This window comes from Gallus gallus, chromosome 4 (genome assembly GCF_016699485.2).
Source record: "Gallus gallus isolate bGalGal1 chromosome 4, bGalGal1.mat.broiler.GRCg7b, whole genome shotgun sequence".
Classification (NCBI taxonomy): Eukaryota; Metazoa; Chordata; class Aves; order Galliformes; family Phasianidae; genus Gallus; species Gallus gallus.
Genome location: NC_052535.1, coordinates 12,537,570 through 12,556,314, shown reverse-complemented (window position 1 = coordinate 12,556,314; position 18,745 = coordinate 12,537,570). Strand labels below are relative to the sequence as shown.

Here is an 18,745-nt window from a genome sequence, read left to right as displayed (position 1 = left end):
GCATGCGTATAGTAGCCACTCAGTTTTAATTCTTGATCTTGATCTTTAGTTGTGCTGAGGGCTGGAAACAGCGTGATGTATCTAAATAGGGACTATAAGAAAGCAGGGGACAGACTCTTTGACAGGGTCTGTTGTAATGAGAAATGGTTTCAAACTAAATGAAGGGAGATTTAGATTGGATATAAGAAAGTAGCTTTTTACAATAAAGGTAGTGAGGTACTGGAATGGGTTGCCCAGAGAGGTAGTGGTGTCCCATCCCTTGGATACACTCAAGGTCAGGCTGGATGGGGCTCTGAGCACCTGATGGAGCCGTAGGTGTCCCTGCTCATTGCAGGGGAATTGGAATGATGGCCTGTAGAGGTCCCTTCCAACTCAAATGATTCTTTGTCATGAGGTTGCTCATAGTACTGGGATTGGAACTTCAGCCACAGGTGTGGGCAACAGCTGACACTCCAGAGGGGACTGTGTTTCTGTGCCAGGTTGGTGGTTGCTGCAGCAGTGAGAGCAAGAACCTGGGGTAAAAACTTGTACTCAATCTTTGCTTTGGAGTTGGCTCTTTTCTTGACCAAATTAGGAAGGCTGTGCAGCTACTACAACATGGATTGCAGGAGGGAACAAAGCAGTATTTATGAAAAGCTGATGTGCACTTCAGAGGTTGATTTGCAACAAGTGAAAGAAAATACTGAAGTTTCCTAGGCATCTTGATGGTCTGTAATGCAGTGCACAGAGAAACAGCAAATACTTGGTTTCTTTTAGTTTACATTTTTATGTGTGAAACAGCTTGCAGATCAAAATTGTTTATTAGCAGGGTTTTGAGAAAAGCTACTTTTGTTGGCCAAGGCTGTGATCCCCCATCACTTCAGCTTGACAAGGTCTGAGTGAAGACTCAGCCCAGGAAGGTGCTGTGTCAGTCACTGAGTCGTTCAGCAAGGTGACCTTATCTTCCCTCTGTAAGGTCACTGTGGCCACCACGGCCGTATCTTTTCTGTTCAGTTTGTACAGTGACCCAGAAGGCCACTGGTGTTGGTAGGCGCTGCGCAGCACACACTGCTGCTTGCTCCAGGTGCTTCTGCTAGCAGGGACTGTCAGGATTGCAGCCAGGAGAGGAGAGGTTGTAAAATGTCTGTTAGTAGGGATGATAGAAATGGTTGTGTCATTATAGGGCATCTATCTTTCCGTCGCTGCTGACTAAACAAAGCCAAGGCAATTTCTCCTTTATGCTGATGCAGAACTGAGTGAGGCCTGCTTATTGTGGTGGATTGAGGCTAGCAGAAAGCAGGCTGATAAGGGCACACCTAAAGGTGCAACCTGGGCAGGTGCTAGAAGAACCTGCTTATCTTGTCAGCAGGTTTGCAGCATATATGCAAAATATATATGTATTATATATATATATATATATATTATAACAGGGGAAAACACAGCATAGGTAACAGTGCTTGAAACATCTTCTGGGTGTCGTTTGTGAGTAAACGAAGAACTGTTAGGGATGCTTTCAATGTGAGACCGTAGGCTTTTGTTGTCTGCTGTGTTGAAATGGAACTGTTGTTGTTGTTGTTGTTTTTCCTAAAAAAAGCATATTTAAATTTAGAAACATCATTTGGCACAAACTTTCCTGAGATCCCTATTTGCTCTGTAAGCATATGTTTTTTTTTTCTCTTTTTCAGTGACACTCAGCAACCCTGCAGAAAAAGGTATGCACATTTTATTTATAGTACGTTGTTCAGTCTTTGTGTAAAACAAAAACCAACACATGAATGTTGCAGTTACACTGCCAAACAGAGCACCCAGTAATGGTTTTTAAGCTTAATGTGCTTTTGTGGTGTTCCCTGCCTGTAGCTGCACATCACTGTGCATCACTGGAGGTGCTGTAACTTCAGGATGCAGTGGGAGATGCCCCCATTCAGTCTCAGTGTATGAACAACGACATGAAAAGGCTGCAATCCCTTTCGCTCTTTTTTCTTTCCACTTGAGAGATGTCCCACTATTTGAAACGGTTATAGAGGAACTGTGGAAAGCACGATGTCAATGATCATCCAGCAGAAAGTAGTCATTGCTGGGTATAGTCGTGCATCTCCAGGCCAGCGTCCTGTGACAGGTGCTATGCTGCTTGATCGACACCACTAAACAGTTGCAAGATTTGTCTCCTTAAATATTGATTTAAATCAACTGAGCTCCATCTGCATGTGGGATGAGGATTGCATCTCAGAATAATGAGCTGTCGTTGATTCGTGTGATCAGTCCCACAGCCCAACACGTCAGTGTGAGAAACTCTCAAAGCTGTGTTTGGCCTTTGTATACCAATTGCATTTTCAGTCAGTCCATTTAGTTGGATGTGCTTGCATTTAGACTTCTCTCTTTACTTGTAGTAGTTACTTCAATCTTAATTTGCTAGAATTTGAAGATTGAGTGAAGGAGCTAAAATGAAGATGATGCTGTGATTATACAGTGTGTTTAAATAAAACTGTTTTCTAACTGATGTGTTTCAGTGAGCCTTCAGTATGAAGGAAATAATTGAACAGTTTGTGTAGCTGAAGGATTGCTCTGCTTTGACTTTCTGCACCACCGTACGCCTTGGGCATCCAAAGGCTTTGCAGTCAAGTTTGTATATTAAGATAAGATTGCTCAGAGTCATGCTGGGTTCCACGTTTCGTCCAGCAGCTTACTATGCTTTCTCAATAATCACAAGAGCACTCCTACTTACTTTGAAGGATGCTTTCCTGTTTTGTTTTATTGTATCAACTGTGGCGAATCTAAAGGATGTTGAATAGGAGTTCTAATTTTCTGGTGATGAAAAACTCTGCTAGAGGTTTTTTTCAAGTCTCCTAAGTGATGAAAAATGCACTGCATGGGTGAGCATTGCACTGCAGTAATAGTACTGAGGTCGGAAGCATGTTCCATAGCAGCCAAACCCCAGACCTGGAGATTCTGTGCTGCTCAGCAGCAGCCGGGTCTGCCGTGCCCTGTGACAGCAGTGCCACCTGCCCTGCGGGGTGACATCTGCCATAGCTGTCTTCTTCCTCATCCATACGAGTGGCTTGGGTGGAGATGGGGAAGCATGTGTGATAGGTAATTCCTAACTACACCTGAAATTCTGCTGTCCTCCTGGCCCTAAGGTTCAGCTGTGTTGTAATACTGGCTGCTAGTAGAAATCTTCCCCCCTTTTCCCCATTTTTATGTCACTGTTGTGAAAGATTGGAATTATGCCCATCGTAAGCAAAACTTCTGCGAAGTCACTGTTCTGCTCTTGTTTTTTTGTTTTTTGTTTTTTGTTTTAGTGGCCTATCTCATAATATTCCATATTCTCTTTGTGCTCTTTGTGTGGACATATTGGAAGTCTATTTTTACTCTTCCGGTTCAGCCAGGCAAAAAGGTAAGAATCCCATTCATTGCAGAGTAACAGAGTGAAAGCAGGGACGCTAACGAAACAATCCTTCGATCAAATTGATCTGCTTAACTGATTGGTTTTGCTAAAGAGGTGGAAAGGAACCTAAAGTGACCTAAAGACAGTCATTTACTGCTCCGAGAATCCTTTGACAACCCACAGAGCATGATTTAAATCAGACACGGTTATTACTGTGGTTAGAGCAATAGAATAGGGTGATGTTTGTGTGGCACTTCCAATATACATCGCCATAATCCAATCCTAATCACAAGAATTCCAGTGTTAGAAATAGGAAACTATAGGTGGGGATGGGTTCTTGCTCATAAAGAGAGTGCTTAAGATGTCCTTTTTACTGTTATTAATGTTATTAATGAAAAATGGTAGTCCGTAGCAGCAGTGAGTGTGTTGTTTTGTGATCTTAATTTCACTTTTGTGATTCTTTTGGATGCACTGCATAGTGTGCTGCCTGTCTGTCCATCCCTTATTTTCTCACTCCTTTTCCCATTAGAGTAATCTTGTTAGAAGGAGTGGGAGATAAAATGTTTCCAGTCTTGCCTGTATATGAAAAACTGTCTCCACTCCCTGTGAGTAACTGCTTCTCTCATGACTTCTGCTTCCAGTACCATATGTCCTACGCTGACAAAGAACGCTATGAAAACGAAGAAAGGCCAGAGGTGCAGAGGCAAATTCTTGCTGAAATTGCGAGGAAGCTGCCAGTGTACACGAGAACGGGGAGCGGAGGTCAGCAAAGCAGAGAGCTCTGTTTCTCTGAATCTAATCAAGCAGACTGAAGTAGCATATGCTAGCAATCCAGATTATACGGTCAGCCTGATGCCACCGCATACACTGCATGGTTCTTATGCTGAGAATTTTATGTCCTATCTGTCAGGTTTTATGTATGGGAAAACAAAAAGTCTTTAAGACTTTAGTATGTCTTCACTGGAGTAGTGTGTTCTGGTTTTAGGCAACAATACGCTGCCCTTTGTATTTACAGTTCAGCAGCCTACTTGCATTGTCTGCGTTTAGTAGTAGTAATAATAGCATAATACCAACATCTGTAGTGATTTTTACTTAAGATGGAGCCTAGCTTAGGGATTCAGGGTGTGAGGTCTGAAAACCCATTCATGGGATTGTTCTGTGATGAAATTTATACTGCCTTCCTTTCAAAGCTTCCGGGAAATCCATGTTCAGGTTGGAGGCTCTGACCTATTTGCTTCTGGCTGACAAGCCAAAGAATTCTGAAGTAAAGAACTGCTGTTTAGGCAGTTATCAAAACAGAATGTATTTGAAGTCTGGGTAAATATAGAAGCTAGGTGGAGGCGTGTACAGTTTTCTTTTATTGCTCTTATGCTGATCGTAGACTTTACAGTGAGGGTTGTTGCTACGTCTGCAAGTCTCTACGAGAACTATGAACATTGCTTATCTAATTATGACCTGGCAGCAAAAGTGAGCTGCAGATGCACTTGTCTTTTAAAATACTGAAGAAAAGAACATGCATATTTTGAAAAAGAGCTGAATACTAATATGCAAACAAACAAACAAAAAAACACACACACAAAAAAAACCCACATTATTTTGTATTAACATGCCTTTAATTTCAGGTATTCGGTTCTGTGATAGATGCCAGCTAATAAAACCGGATCGTTGCCACCACTGTTCTGTTTGTGCTATGTAAGTTAATGGGTTGTTTTTCACTGAAGTTATGTGAGTTGTGAATCATAGAATCGTAGGGGTTGGAAGGGATCTCTAGAGATCATCATGTCCACCCCCCCCTGCAAAGCAGGCTCCCTGCAGCACAGGAGAAGTGAAGTTGTTCGCATACCTTTTGGACATAGGGGTTCCTCTGTTCCAGCTCCATTCAGCAGTGTATGTGCATTAGCACGTACTGCTGTCTGTGTCCCTGAAGTGTTTGCTGTTCCTACACCTACAAATTTGTGAGCATTAAGTTGATAGAAAGCTTAATATCTAGTGAAAGATTAACTGACTGCCTGTAGCAGGTCAAAATAAAGTATGTTTTTCACTTTTTATCATGTTGGGCCTTTTCATGTGGTGTTTGGCAGAAGTTTTAAGTGCTGTAGGGCAGAAATTATTCTCTTTTTTTTTTTTATCGTGCAGAACACCAAAGTCATTTTTAGATCTTGAAAAAGTAATCAATGTTCCATCTTAAAATGACACCTACTTTAAAAACCATCAGTGAGAGAGTATTGTTGTCTTGAGTTTGGGTCTTGTGGAAATCTGACCCACCCCAGAAATACAAAACATCTCACCCGCCTTTTGCTATTGATCTACAGTTGGCAAACTATTACCAAACATAACTCATCAATTTTTCTTTTTTTTGTCCTCGTGCAGCTGTGTCCTAAAAATGGATCATCACTGCCCATGGTATGTTCTGGATGGTGGTTTGTAATTTTCTGGAAAAGGAGGCTATTTAAATCACTTTCTTCCATAGAACAGTTTCTGTGTGCCGCTCTACTTTAGACCATGTACCTCTACAATGGGAGACTTACAAAATATGAAATGTATGGTTTTTTTGAAAGACAAATCATTCATGTTCTCTCTATTAACTGTGTGTAAAAGAAAGTTATATAGATGTAATTTAAAATCCAACTACCAATTCTGTCTTACTGTTCAAACTGTAAAGGAACTTCAACTTAGCCTTCAGTTTTGGTGATATAATTGCTTGAGCATGCAGTTGGTGGTTGCTTTCAATAGTATTTGCATGGTTTGTTTCTGAATTGATGCCTGCCCACTTGTGCATGGCAAAGTTTGTGTAGAATGATGCATGGATACATGAAGCTTTATACTTTTTGAGAGTTGCTGCCACTAAATCTCTTAAACTCCTTTTTTTTTAAAGAAAGGAAAACCTCAGAAATCAAAAGTAATGCAGACACTTCCCCCCCCTGAACATCTGTGCAATATTCTTAAAATTAGAAGGTTTTTAGAACCTAATTTATGAGACAAATGCCTCCTATCTTTTCTGCGCTCCCTTGCTCCTTGTTAGAGTTGCCCTGCACTTGGAGAATTATAATGAAATTTGTTTGGTTTGTGCTATGTGTAACCAAAGAAGTGGTGAATCTGGCTCCTGAGCTTTGCACGTGAATAAAAGGTAACAGAAACCCCAGATCCGATTACCTCTGCAGATAAGAAACAGACATGAGTAATTAGGAACCGCCTCTGTGACAAATTCACCAGTGGTATCAACTTTAAATAAGATTTCAAAAATACAAACTGTGCTTTTACTTGGCAGAACAAATTTTCAAGTGAAAAGCTGAAAGGTTTCAGCTCTGCTTCATTTCGACACTAAGGGGAGCTATTTATTAATGGATTTGTATTGTATAATTGAGAGGCTTAATAACCTCAGTCCTGCCCAGCGTAGTATTCATTGTGTTGTAACTGTGTGCTGTATATATCCTGATTCCAACTCTGCTTTTCTTCTCTAGGGTGAATAACTGCATTGGATTCTCTAACTACAAATTCTTTCTACTCTTCTTAGCCTATTCTTTGTTGTATTGCCTGTATATTGCTGCAACAGTCTTCAAGTATTTCATTAAGTATTGGACAGTAAGTCATGGAACCTGGTTATTTTTTTCTATCTTCTGAGTCTGGTGGGATTTAGTCACCCTTACTACTATTTTGCTTTCAGTCAAAGGAGGGGCTGTGTTAGTTCCATACATGGGTTTTTTGTTTGTTTTTTGTTTTTTTCTGCAGCCCTCATTTGAGTATAACTTCCAATATGTCTGAAATACACAAAGAAAATCATCTTCGGGAATATCTCATTGTAGAATTAGCTTCTGGAGAAAGAAGTTATTTCCTTTTCTTATACAAATGTGTTCAAACATATACATCTCAAATTCTTTTGAAATTTGTCACAAGTTTATTAGCTCAGAAAATTCAAACGTAGTTCAAAAGAAGATATGTTTCACTGAATGAGAGTTCAGGATTGCTACTTATAAAAATATTCTGGTGGTTTTTCAGTACGCATTAGGGTGTATCATCAGATATACCACCAAAGTCAGAGGTGTTGCACAGGGATAAGAACAGCTTGAACTTGGGTTAGACTAACCTTAGACATGAATGTGGTTAATTTTCCTGAATCAAAATACGGCTGTTGTTGGCTGGCCAGGCCTCCTCATTTTAAAATATAAGCAAAAAGCAAAAGCCATTAACAACAGATTTCTAGTAGATATGGAAAGAGTTATCTTCTAGGTAGAAATTCTTAGCTGTCAACATTTGATGTTTTTCAAGTGGTTGCAAGAGTACCTCCTGTGTATTTCTGTCTTATTACAGGAAGCCATTAATTGTGGGTGGGTGGTTTTCTTTTATGTTGTTTCCTGAACTGCCTGGGCATATTTCTTTCCACTTTGTGTGTATTGTTGTTTTAAGGATTAGGCCCCTTGCCCTTAGGGGAAGAGCAAATAAAGAGGTGCAGAGCCTGGAGTTGCTACCATACTGCTTACTGTAACATGGTTTTCAGACTTTCAAAGAATATCAGTCCCCTTCTCTGCTGTGATCCCAAAGTATAACATCCTGGCACTGATCTGTACATATATACTGAACAGCGTAAAAAAAAAAAGTTCATTTTCTAATTCCCATATTACTCTTTCCTTAATATAAAGTTGGCTGAAATAAAGCATGCTTCTCATTCGGTTATCAATTATCATTTATATGCAAGCAGTGCCAGCTGGCAGCTCCTATAGAGACTTGCCTTGTATCTCTACACCTTTTGCTTTAATGTCCCCTGTGCTGCTAACCCTGTATGGCAGTATTTAAGTAACTTAAGTTTGCTGTGCATTAACTCAGTAATTTCTGTTTTTTAAACAGCTAATCACTAACATAAAGTTCCTGCTGAGATACTCATAAGGCACTAGCAGGAATTATTTTTAATGCTAAGAAAGACACAGAGATTTAACTCTCTGACTGCATACGTGTGTTGTGCATAAGCTGAGAAGTAATTTTTTTCATCTTTGGGATACTCACAGCCCACCTGTAGGTGTATGCTTGTGAAGATCTTTGGCACTTTATTCTTCTAATGTAGAAGGAAGTGAAGTGTCTCTTCTGCTTTCAGGATCCTGCTTGGTTTTTGGCTTTTCCAAACCGTATATATTCATATCTAACTTTACTTGATTGCTACAGCTGTGGAAAAGCTCAGGTTTTTTGGCTATCCCCTATATTGGATGTGGTACAGTATTTAATATATGCACAGGACATTCAGCAAAACGGAAATGAGACATCAAGAGTTTGTCCCTGCCTATTCCACTGTGGACACAGAACATTCTGGTGTCTGGGTGGGAAGCTGACTGTACTGACTCTGTCACGTGCAAAAAGTAGCAAAACACCATTCTTTCAACTTTGGCAGGAGAGAAAATGAATGGGATCACTTCTACATTGTCTCTTTGTGCCCTTTATAGTAAGGTGCAACTTCTTAAATATGTTTGATACAACAAAATAGGAGTTTTAGATGATATCTTCACTAGCAACAAAGAATGTTCAGCTTTTATTTGTTCTTATCACTTGTCCTGTGCTGATTTTTTGTTGTTGTTGTTTTTTTCTAGGGTGAACTGACTAACGGACGTTCCAAATTTCATATCCTTTTCCTTCTCTTTCTGGCGGTTATGTTCTTTGTTAGCCTTATGTTTTTGTTTGGCTACCATTGCTGGCTTGTCAGTAGGAACAGATCTACTTTAGGTAAGGCTCTTGTGTCTTCTTTAAGCCAGATGCAATATTAAGTGCTGCTATATGAAGAAAGAGGGGGAAAAGAACACACATTTTTGTTCTACTACTGTATATTCTTGCTGGCTTATGAGGGGAGGAGGATTTAGGGCGTTGGAACAATACTGTACAGCTTTGTCACTGCAAATAAGCTGTGTTTTTTAACTGGCGTGACAAAAGTTTTGTAAGGGGAACTAGAGCCTTAAAATACAAGAGTCCAATTATACAGTGCTATGCATGTGCACAACTACATCTGCTGTGAAATGAGTGTGGCTTTTCAGCAATAGTGGTTGCTTATGCCCATATGCTGGAGTGCGTTCTAAGACAGCCGAGTAAGGTTGGGAAAAACAACGTCCATCCTCACTGACAAAGACAGAGAAATTGGGACTGTAAAAGTATACCAATGAAATGAAGGTCTCGACCAGCATGATTTTATTGAGTGATTTCTTTTTCTTCCCTCGGCTAAGTCTGTCATTTTTAAAAGATTTTTGAATAAAGTTCTGTAAGAAAACACAGAGATGAAAGTTTAAGCACATATTCAGATTTTCCATAATTAGTAACTTCTAAACTCATTTCGAGGGGCTCCGAACTCATCCAGCCCAGAACATCAGACCTCTGCAGCAGCTTAGAAGGCAGATAAAATTGTTTCTAGTGCACTCTCGAATCTCCTCCCCCCTTTTCCTTTTACTAATTTTATTTCTCATCATAACAGAGGGTCTGTTTGCAAACGGTTGTTCCCAGCGCTTGTTCATTATAGCGTTAATGAATGAGTCAATTTAAATCTCCAGTGCCACTTCTGAAATATGCATTTAAGACCGACCTACTTAATTCTGCATGTTTCTCATTTAGAAATTTCTACCCACTGAAGTTCAGCAAGTTTCACGCAAAGATCTCTTAACACTCCTTTGTAGATTAAACAGTCTGCTTGGTTATTTCATACAGTTCATGTGCAGGACCAAATTCCTACCTTTGGTTTGAAAGTCTTTACAGTCTTGCAAAAAAACCGAAAGCACTATTATTTTGACAGTTTGAATCTTTGTAATGCTAGTTCATAATCTGGCAAATCCTGCTCGCTTTAAGTGGCTACAACGTGTACAGTCTGTTTCAGTGTATTTGGCATTGATTTTCTTTTTTTCTCTGAAATTGTATCTATGTGTAGAGGCTTTCTCAACTCCAGTATTTCAGAATGGCCCAGATAAAAATGGGTTCAATCTTGGCTTTGTAAAGAATCTCCAGCAAGTGTTTGGAGAAGAAAAAAAGCTGTGGTTGCTACCTATTGCCTCCAGGTAAGGAATAATCAAGTCCGTGCAAAAAGTTGATACAAGGGATTGACTTTTAAATCTCTAATACAGCCTTGTGTTTGATGGCAGTGATTTTGTGGCTTGGCTACTGTTGCGCACTGCTGTAAAAACACCAGCAAACACAGTGTGTGCTAATCCTATGGCATAAATAGATAAAACAGGTATCATCATTCCTTAAACATAAATGTTTTCCTCAGTCTCCCCTCTCTTCTAGCTGGCCATAAGTTAATTTTTTTCCTTTATGTCTGAGGAACTTGATCAAGTTAGACATGTGTAAATTCTGCTGAAATCACTTCGTTTGGACTACAGGTTTTAATTTTCAGTCTCTGAGGAGTTTGAAGGAATTCAGATTTGAAACTGCTCGCTGGTAATATTTGGTATCTCAGCTGCCACAAAAAATAAACACAGTGTTTTTCAACACTTAGTAACATATTAAGTAAACATCAGATATTTGGGCAAAAGAAAACTTTGTTTGCAGATGAAAGGGTAGAAATTGTAATCCTTGAGAGTCGCTTGCTATTATTTACAGCATCTTTCTCGGTCTTTTGCTATGCAGCCAGGGCGATGGACATTTTTTCCCAATGAGAGCTTTGTGTGAAGCTCAGAATCCTCTTCTATCAAATGAAGAGCAGTGGGAAGATGATGGAATAGATGAGGAGCCTCATGGTAAGTAGCCCTAAAGGAAATGAGTTGTGTCTTGACCTGCGGTGACTAATGCATGAATAACAACAGCTAATCAAATGAAAAAAGTGTTGGCTAAATCACTAAGTGTCTCTGACTTGACTAATGAATACAGACTAAAAATAAGCCCTACTTTGAAGCCAGTTCCTTTTTTTAATATAGTTGTAGCTTTCTACTTGCAATTAAGTGTACTAAGAGGTTGTTACTCAGACGTAGCAGACAGGAATTGTAATCTCCACAAACTGAGTGTATTTATGTGTAAATGCTGTTGTATGCAGCATGGTTACTGTAGGCATGAAGTTGTTTCTACAAAAAGGAAAAGACCAGTAAGTATTTTATGTGCATTTATCCTCTGAAAGTTTGAGTATATGCATGCAAGTACCTGAATGTGGTTTTACGTTTAGGAAGCTACTTTATACTTTGTTTGTTCAGCCTTAGTACGGTAGTATAGAAATTCATTTGGTGTTGATGCTATAACATCTGTGGGTTAGACAGTACCTAGCTATGTGCTACATCATCTTCATAAAATAAACATATGCTGAGAGCAGTTCTAGGTGAACTGCCTTGTTTATACAGTGATTTGATCAGTTTCCAAAACGGCTATGTACTTTTTACCCTATGAATGTCCTATTAGGAAAAGGACCTTACATGTGAATCCATTATTTGATTTTTGCTAGCTGCATCCAAAATTACTTTAATGATTTATTACAGTTCTCTGATCAATTACTATTCTCTGCTTGAACTTGAAGTGTTGGTTTTGGGTTGTTTTTTGTTTTTTTTTTGCATACTTATCATCAAACCTTTAGTCTTTGGAGAATACAGTATGTATCAGAATATCAGGGTTAATGTTGAGGATAGCATTTGAGAGTTCAAAATCCTGCCACAAAGTTAAGCAAGGGCTCGTGTTTGGTTATTTTTTTGAGGACCAAGGATGCCATCCACATTTATAGTAATGATAACACTGACAGCAACTCTACTGCACCATTATAGGAAATACAAGAAGAAATTGTAAGGAAGAAAGGGACAGACTCTTTAGCAAGGTCTGTTATGATAGGACATAGGGAAATTGTTTCAAACTAAACGAAGAGAGATTTAGATTGGATGTAAGGAAGAAACTTTTTACAATAAGGGCAGTGAGGCACTGGCACAGGTTGCACAGAGAGGTGGTGGTGCCCCATCCCTGGACACACTCAAGGTCAGGCTGCACAGGGCTCTGAGCACCTGATGGAGCTGTAGGTGTCCCTGCTCATTGCAGGGGGGTTGGACTGATGGCCTTTAAGGCTCCCTTCCAACTCAAGTCATTATATGAAAGACAATTAGATACCCTTAAAAGAAATATCATAATTGCACTGTTCTTTTCATTTTTACAAAATGGTGAAAGTATGGCTAATTTTAAGTTTACTATAATTAGCGTGACAAGCAAATGTATTTTTTGAACCAGATACCGCTGCGGTATTGTTTAGAGACACTGTTTCCATGGTCACTTTATTGCTTCAGAATGGTTTTCAGAAACTTTGGAATAACATTCCTTTTCGTGGTATACATTTTAGTAATACGAGCACAACATATGTGTAGGAACCCATGAGGAAACCAACATTCTTGGTTAAAATAGGAAACAAGAATTTTCCACGTGAACTTTTTGTATACATGTGTGAAATTCTGTGCCATGAGCTATTTAATCCAAACAGCACAGTATTTGCACTTCAGTCTCTGGTTAGGTCTTACTGGCAACTGGTCGTTCAAGTTACTCCACTGCAAAATAAACAATCTATGGTTTTTTCCAAGGCACGCTGCACATACTGCTGGGAAAATGTACTCTCCAGGATTTTGTGACTAGAACTAAAGAGATTTATTTCAGTTTTGCTTCAGATAAACTGCTTTAATTAGTTAGTGTTTGTGTGCTAGGAGACTATCTGTTCTTCCTGTTATGTTCGATATATTTTGGCAGCGATAAGGTAACACAAATTGACTGCAAAAATAACAGAATATGGTATCTCTGTGTATTGCATACGATGCTTAAAATTTCCTTTAGAAATTAATCTGAAGCTCTTCCAAGTTTTACAAAGTATAAAAACTCTCTGCATAAAAAAATCCGTAACTATGAACATGTTTGACACTGATATGAACTTTGGCCAAGTCAGATTCCAGAATCTGGATTTGGAGCTTAGGTGAAGTTCCACAGTTTATAGTGCTTGTGAAATAGCCAGTCTTTGTCAGTGTAAAAAATGATTTGTAATTTTATTCCAAGAACCTGTAAAACTTCTACCTGTAACAGTGGTAGAATTAGAATGTCTTACTGTCTTATAAAAGCCAACCTGAGACAGTAAAAAGACTGAAAAATGGGCTGAGCACACACTCCTGAATGGATGGCTAGCAATTAGTATATGGACATTGGTTCACAATTGGATGCTGCTGTGGGCAGTGCTGCCGGTCTGGGAGCAGGTCCCAGCAGCAAGGCAGCATTCAGTCTGTCTATGGTCCAGCATCACAGGCACAGTGAGGCACATGAGCTTTCAGCAAAAAGCTTGGTAGCAGACAGGGATGCCCAAATCTTGCACTCTGCAGGTTCTGTGTCTCTCATGACCACCAGGTAGAGTCACAATTAGTTCAATAACAACATGTGTAAAATATTTTTGTTTGGTTTGTTTTCAGATACAACTTTTGGAGCATTTTCTCTGGACTCATTAATGTTCTGTTCTGCCTGTGCCTCTGCAGATAGCAAATGTTTGCTTGTCATTTTTATCAATATGAAAGATGCTTATAGGGAGGGAGAGATGTATAAGGAAAGGTATCAGGTTTGTTCTTTTTTCTGCCACCTGGATGTTTATCACCTAGACAAAGCAGGAGCTGAGTAAATACGAAAGTTCAGATATGGGAGCTGCGACTGTTTAGTCTGGAGAAGAGAAGGCTCAGGATAGACCTCATAGGTCTATACAACTCTGTGAAAGGAGGTTGTGGTGAGGTGGGGGATGGCCTCTTCTCCTGCGTAACTAGTGATAGGATGAGAAGGAATGGCCTCAAGTTGCACCAGGGGAGGTTCAGTTGGGTATTAGGAAAAACTTCTCCATAAGAGTGGTCAGGTGCTAGAATGGGCTGCCCAGGGAGGTGGTTGAGTCACCGTCCCTGGGGGTGCTCAAGAAATGATTAGATATTGTACTAAGGGACATGGGTCAGTGGGGAAATACTGGTGGTAGGTGGACAGTTGGACTGGATGATCTTGGAGGTCTTTTCCAACCTTGGTGATTCTATGATTCTGCAATTTCAGTCCTGCAGTCTTAGGAGATTGCACTGCCAGCTGCATCAGGATCAGAATAATAACTAACTGTTCTCTTGTATTTCAGTGGAGTCCGTCTCCTGAAGTTCCATCTCTAATTGCTCATGCAGCTGTTATGTAGTAGGAGGAGAGAAGGTTATCCTCATCAGTCCCTCACTCCAGGCTCATGCAGAAGGGAGAGTAAACTGCCATAGAAATAATCAAAAGGGTGAGGTGCAGAAGTTTGGTTAAGCACCTGTGTTCTCCTCCTCCCCAGTTGCACTATTGCACTGTGTTGCTTCCACTCTGGTTATTTTGTACCTGCATAAAGATATTTTAAAGTCTGGTCATATGGATACCAGGGTTGGTGAACATAAGGGGACTTGGAGATTCTTGAGGAAGTTGGCAAACAAGCCCAACTGAAAGCAAGGAGGTGAGGCAGCTTCATCTTAGGCTATTTTCATACAGTGGCTTAGGTTGGAGGGTACCTTACTGATCATCTAGGTCCAACCCATGGGCTGGTTGCCCCTTACCAGATCAAGCTGCCTGGGGTCCCGTCCAACTTAGAGTATCTCCAGGGATGAGTCATCCACAATTCCCTGAGCAGCCTATACCAGGGCCTCACTGCCCTCTTGAGTAAACATTTTTTTCCTGTCATCTAATTTAAATCTCCACTCTTTTAGTTCAAAGCCATTCCCCGTTGTCCTATCACTGTAAGATCATGTAAAAAGTTGGTCTTTCTCCTGTTTATTAACTCCCTTAAAGTACTGAAATGCCTCAATGAGGTCTTCCCAGAGCCTTCTCCAGACTGAACAAGCCCAACTCCCTCAAGATTTTGTCGAAGAAGAAATGCTCCAGCCCTTTGATCATCTTCTTGGCCCTCCTCTGGACCCACTCCAACAGCTCCACATCTTTCTTTTGCTGGGGGCTTTGGGTCTGGATGCAGTACTCAAGACTGTGCCTCTCAGGGGTACAGTTTTCTCAGTCATCTTATCCATGAGGTTATCCTTTTTTCAAATATTTAAATGTGCCCTTACAACTTGGGTTTTTGTTACATGTACCCTGATTTGCTAAGGTTTTCAGTGTTTCATTTAGATGGAAAAACGTATTGTGGGGAAGTTTTTTTTTCATTTCTTAGTGAGAGACTGAAAACACCTGCTTCCAAAGACATGATAAATTGATTTTTTTTACAGATTTATTAATGCTCATCTCTTATTCGCAGGCATCTGTTTAATCTGTCTAGCCAGAGAGTTACCCCAAATCATATGCTGGCAGCTTATAAGGTTATCATATTTTTTTCAAAGAATTCATCTATAATAGATTCGACGTGTTGGTTGAGGACGTGGATGTGTCAGTACTGTGAATGCTCGCACTCTTTGTCTTGTGGAGCCCGGGATAGCACAGCCATTTCTGTACATTTATAGCAACATCTGATCTCTTAGAGTGATTAATAATTTAATAATATGTTTCATTTTAACTTGTACAAAAGGCTTCAGTGTGAATCAAATCTTTCCCAAATTGTTCTCTCTTCAAAAATTTGTCATCTGTACTAAGTTACATGTTTCCAGCAGAAGCCAACATATCCTCAGCTATAGGTGGAAGCTGATGATCTGTCTTGATGCGATGAAGCTTCAGTTGTCTAAAGGCATCTGCTTTGAATTTCAATTCAAATTGGTAAGAGCCTAATTAAAGGAGCGATGTGTCCTGAGATAGCAGCTAATTTAGCAGAGCAGTCCTTTGAGCAGAGAAGTCATCTGTTGTGATTGTAAGGATTATATTTCTGTCCATCGAGAAATTTTAAAAGCTGCTTCGATGTTGGAAGGGAGCAGAGATGGCTCAGACAGTAAAGCAGTGCATTGTGCGACGCAGTAAACTGAGACAAAAGGCTAGATTTGCATCTCTGGATTCCAGGCGTGATTTAAACGTTTAAACTGTGTCTGGCAGAAGATGAACATAAAGCAATGCTAAACCCTGCATCAATGACTGCATTCTAATTGGTTTTTGAATCATGAAGGGGTACCTGCAGAGGAACCTGCATCAGTTTAACCAAATTCATGGGTAAATATATTTAGTAAAGCCAATATAGTTTAAGCAGTCAGGGGAGCAACTCTAAAAATGTACCTTTGGGAATTGGATCTTTTTCCTACAGGTGCTGCGTATTTTCAGGGTTTTGTTGGGTGCCTTTTAGTTTGGTGGTTTGTTTGAGTGGTTTTTCTGTTTGTTTGGGTTTTATTGGTCTTTTGCCTTGTTTGTTTGTTTGTTTTTTTTTTTGATAGGGCAGTTTGTTTCACTTAACCATGCAGGTGGGGAAAGGTATGATATGATAATCTCCCTCGTTCTCAAGCAGGCTGTGAAGATAGATCTACGTGTAGATTACATACAGATCTGCATGTAGATTACATATAGATCTGCATACAGATTCCTTGGGGATTATTGTGCATTAATTGTGGTCAAAATACAGTTCTGCAGTAGAGCAAAATGTAATTATTGCCTGCAATTAGCAGGACGCTATTTCCAGTAAATATGAAGTAAGAGCTGCTTTCAGACCAGCTGCTATTTCTAACAGTCTACAAGTAGTTGCAAACTGCTATTAGATTGACCCTGAGCTGCTGCTTCACCCGATTACCCAAGCCTGACTGCCTCCATCTCTCTCTATAAGTTTACAGTTGAAATTTCTGTTCTGCCTTCCTGTGGCTGACATCTGATCTGAACTACTTTCAGGTTTCCAATTGGTTTGAACTGTGTTCATTTTTTATTCTGCAAGTGAAAATATTTAGGAATAAAATATTATGAATGTGTGATATATTCCATATATTAGTACATTACTGTGTATTAGTATATTACCATGTATTTCTACCACTTCTGTACTAATGCAGCTGTATTCAGAGAACATGATTTCCTGGTTCATTAAGCTCTCGTGCCCTCACTCCTTTCTGACAGAAGGGTTTGGGGAGAATGCACTGTAGATGGAAATGATGTTTTTCTTGTTTTCTCACCACTGCTTTATTTTTTTTTTGTAAGGCATCAGCAAATGAAGTGCTCTAAGCTTAAGAGTGTTCAGATTACATCTCACACAGTAGAACTAAAGCAGTATAATTTTCTAATCAGAATGGTCTGAAATGTTCCATTAAAATGGAAAGATTTTTATTTGTCATAGCAGCTTTACAATTTGTGATATGGTTATGAAATAGATGAAGCCAGTAACAATGTAATCTCTCTTAAAAAATTGCCATTCAGTTAGGTTTGACAAGTGATTGTCTAATTCCTTTTCAATGATTCTTTAAAGCACTCTCCCACATTTAGTGATAAATATATTTGTAGTGAGAAAAACAGATTTACTTATCTAACTACTTTGTCTTCCATTGTGTAGATTCCGGTGAAGCTGCGTCCCTTGCCATAGAAAGGGAGACATAGCGGTTTGCAAATGGCAGCAGTAGAAAGCTTGTTCAGAAAGGTCAGTATATATTTGTTATCTTCGAAACAGCCACTTACAGGGAATCTGGTAGGTAATCTTGAACAGATTTTGATCTTAGCAGTCACCTACCTCTCATGACACTTAACAATCCAAAGGCTTTGGTGCAGCTGTTTGCCCATGGAGGGGCAGATGGCCCTTTACCACGATATCGTGTTGATGCAACCATACATGGTAGTATTTCACCAATATGTCTCCACATTGCTCAGAAATACATTGTTTAGGAGAACTTAAAAGAAAATAGTGCCTGCCTTGTAGCCCTGGGCTGTATGTTTGGAAATTTTGCGCAAGATCCAAGAGCAGTTTGTAGGGGAAGATACAAACCCTGCAGCTCCTATGGTAAATGGAGTAGGAATCATTCTTTCCCCTAAGCTGTTCAGTTACAAGAATGGGAATCTGTTCTGTGTTTCATGAAAGGTGTGGGAAGGTGGAGATTCAACCTCAGTTTCTTTCAAGATTGTGAACAACCACACTGTGTGCTCCATGCACTTGGGAATAAATGAAAGTAGCTTGTATTGCCCACATCAGCCATTATTCTATTTCTTTTTCTTCATTCTTAAGAAACTTGGATACTATGACAGATTGTCTGGTTTGTGGAAGGTGTTACTGCCAGAGCATTAACACAGAACAATAATTTGTATCCTGAATATGTACTCCTGCATTAAGCTGCAGACAGTGTCCTCTTTGGTCTCCATGAGGTATTTTCACAGTAGAGTACTGCTTACGAAGATTCATTGGGTATCTTCTACTGTCCCTCTTGCAGAAGGTGGAGTAGTTAGGTAGAACTTTCCTGTCTACTTGCTCTGGATGTTAAATAATTTGGCATTGTATGTTAAAGCAGTGTAATCCACTGCTTAGTTCTGCACATCAGTAGAACAACTTGGGATTTTTACAAATGGGCTTCTTGCACGTTGTAGATGCAATTCCATTTTTTGCCACTGAGAAAA

The 18,745-nt window shown here is 39.7% G+C and overlaps 1 protein-coding gene across 7 annotated transcripts in view; it reads left to right on the top strand.

The window, feature by feature from the left end:
- Positions 1 to 18,745, top strand: part of ZDHHC15 (zinc finger DHHC-type containing 15) — a 39,517-nt gene that overhangs the window by 13,186 nt on the left and 7,586 nt on the right. For all 7 annotated transcript variants that reach the window (XM_046940496.1, XM_046940494.1, XM_025150054.3 and 4 more), the window contains 10 exons: positions 1,665 to 1,691; positions 3,276 to 3,370; positions 4,003 to 4,123; positions 4,984 to 5,053; positions 5,732 to 5,764; positions 6,823 to 6,943; positions 8,935 to 9,067; positions 10,251 to 10,377; positions 10,949 to 11,058; positions 17,697 to 17,780. In XM_046940496.1, the coding sequence (XP_046796452.1) occupies positions 1,665 to 1,691; positions 3,276 to 3,370; positions 4,003 to 4,123; positions 4,984 to 5,053; positions 5,732 to 5,764; positions 6,823 to 6,943; positions 8,935 to 9,067; positions 10,251 to 10,377; positions 10,949 to 11,058; positions 17,697 to 17,740 (881 nt within the window). In that variant the 3' untranslated portion in view covers positions 17,741 to 17,780. The remainder of the gene's footprint in view (positions 1 to 1,664; positions 1,692 to 3,275; positions 3,371 to 4,002; positions 4,124 to 4,983; positions 5,054 to 5,731; positions 5,765 to 6,822; positions 6,944 to 8,934; positions 9,068 to 10,250; positions 10,378 to 10,948; positions 11,059 to 17,696; positions 17,781 to 18,745) is intronic.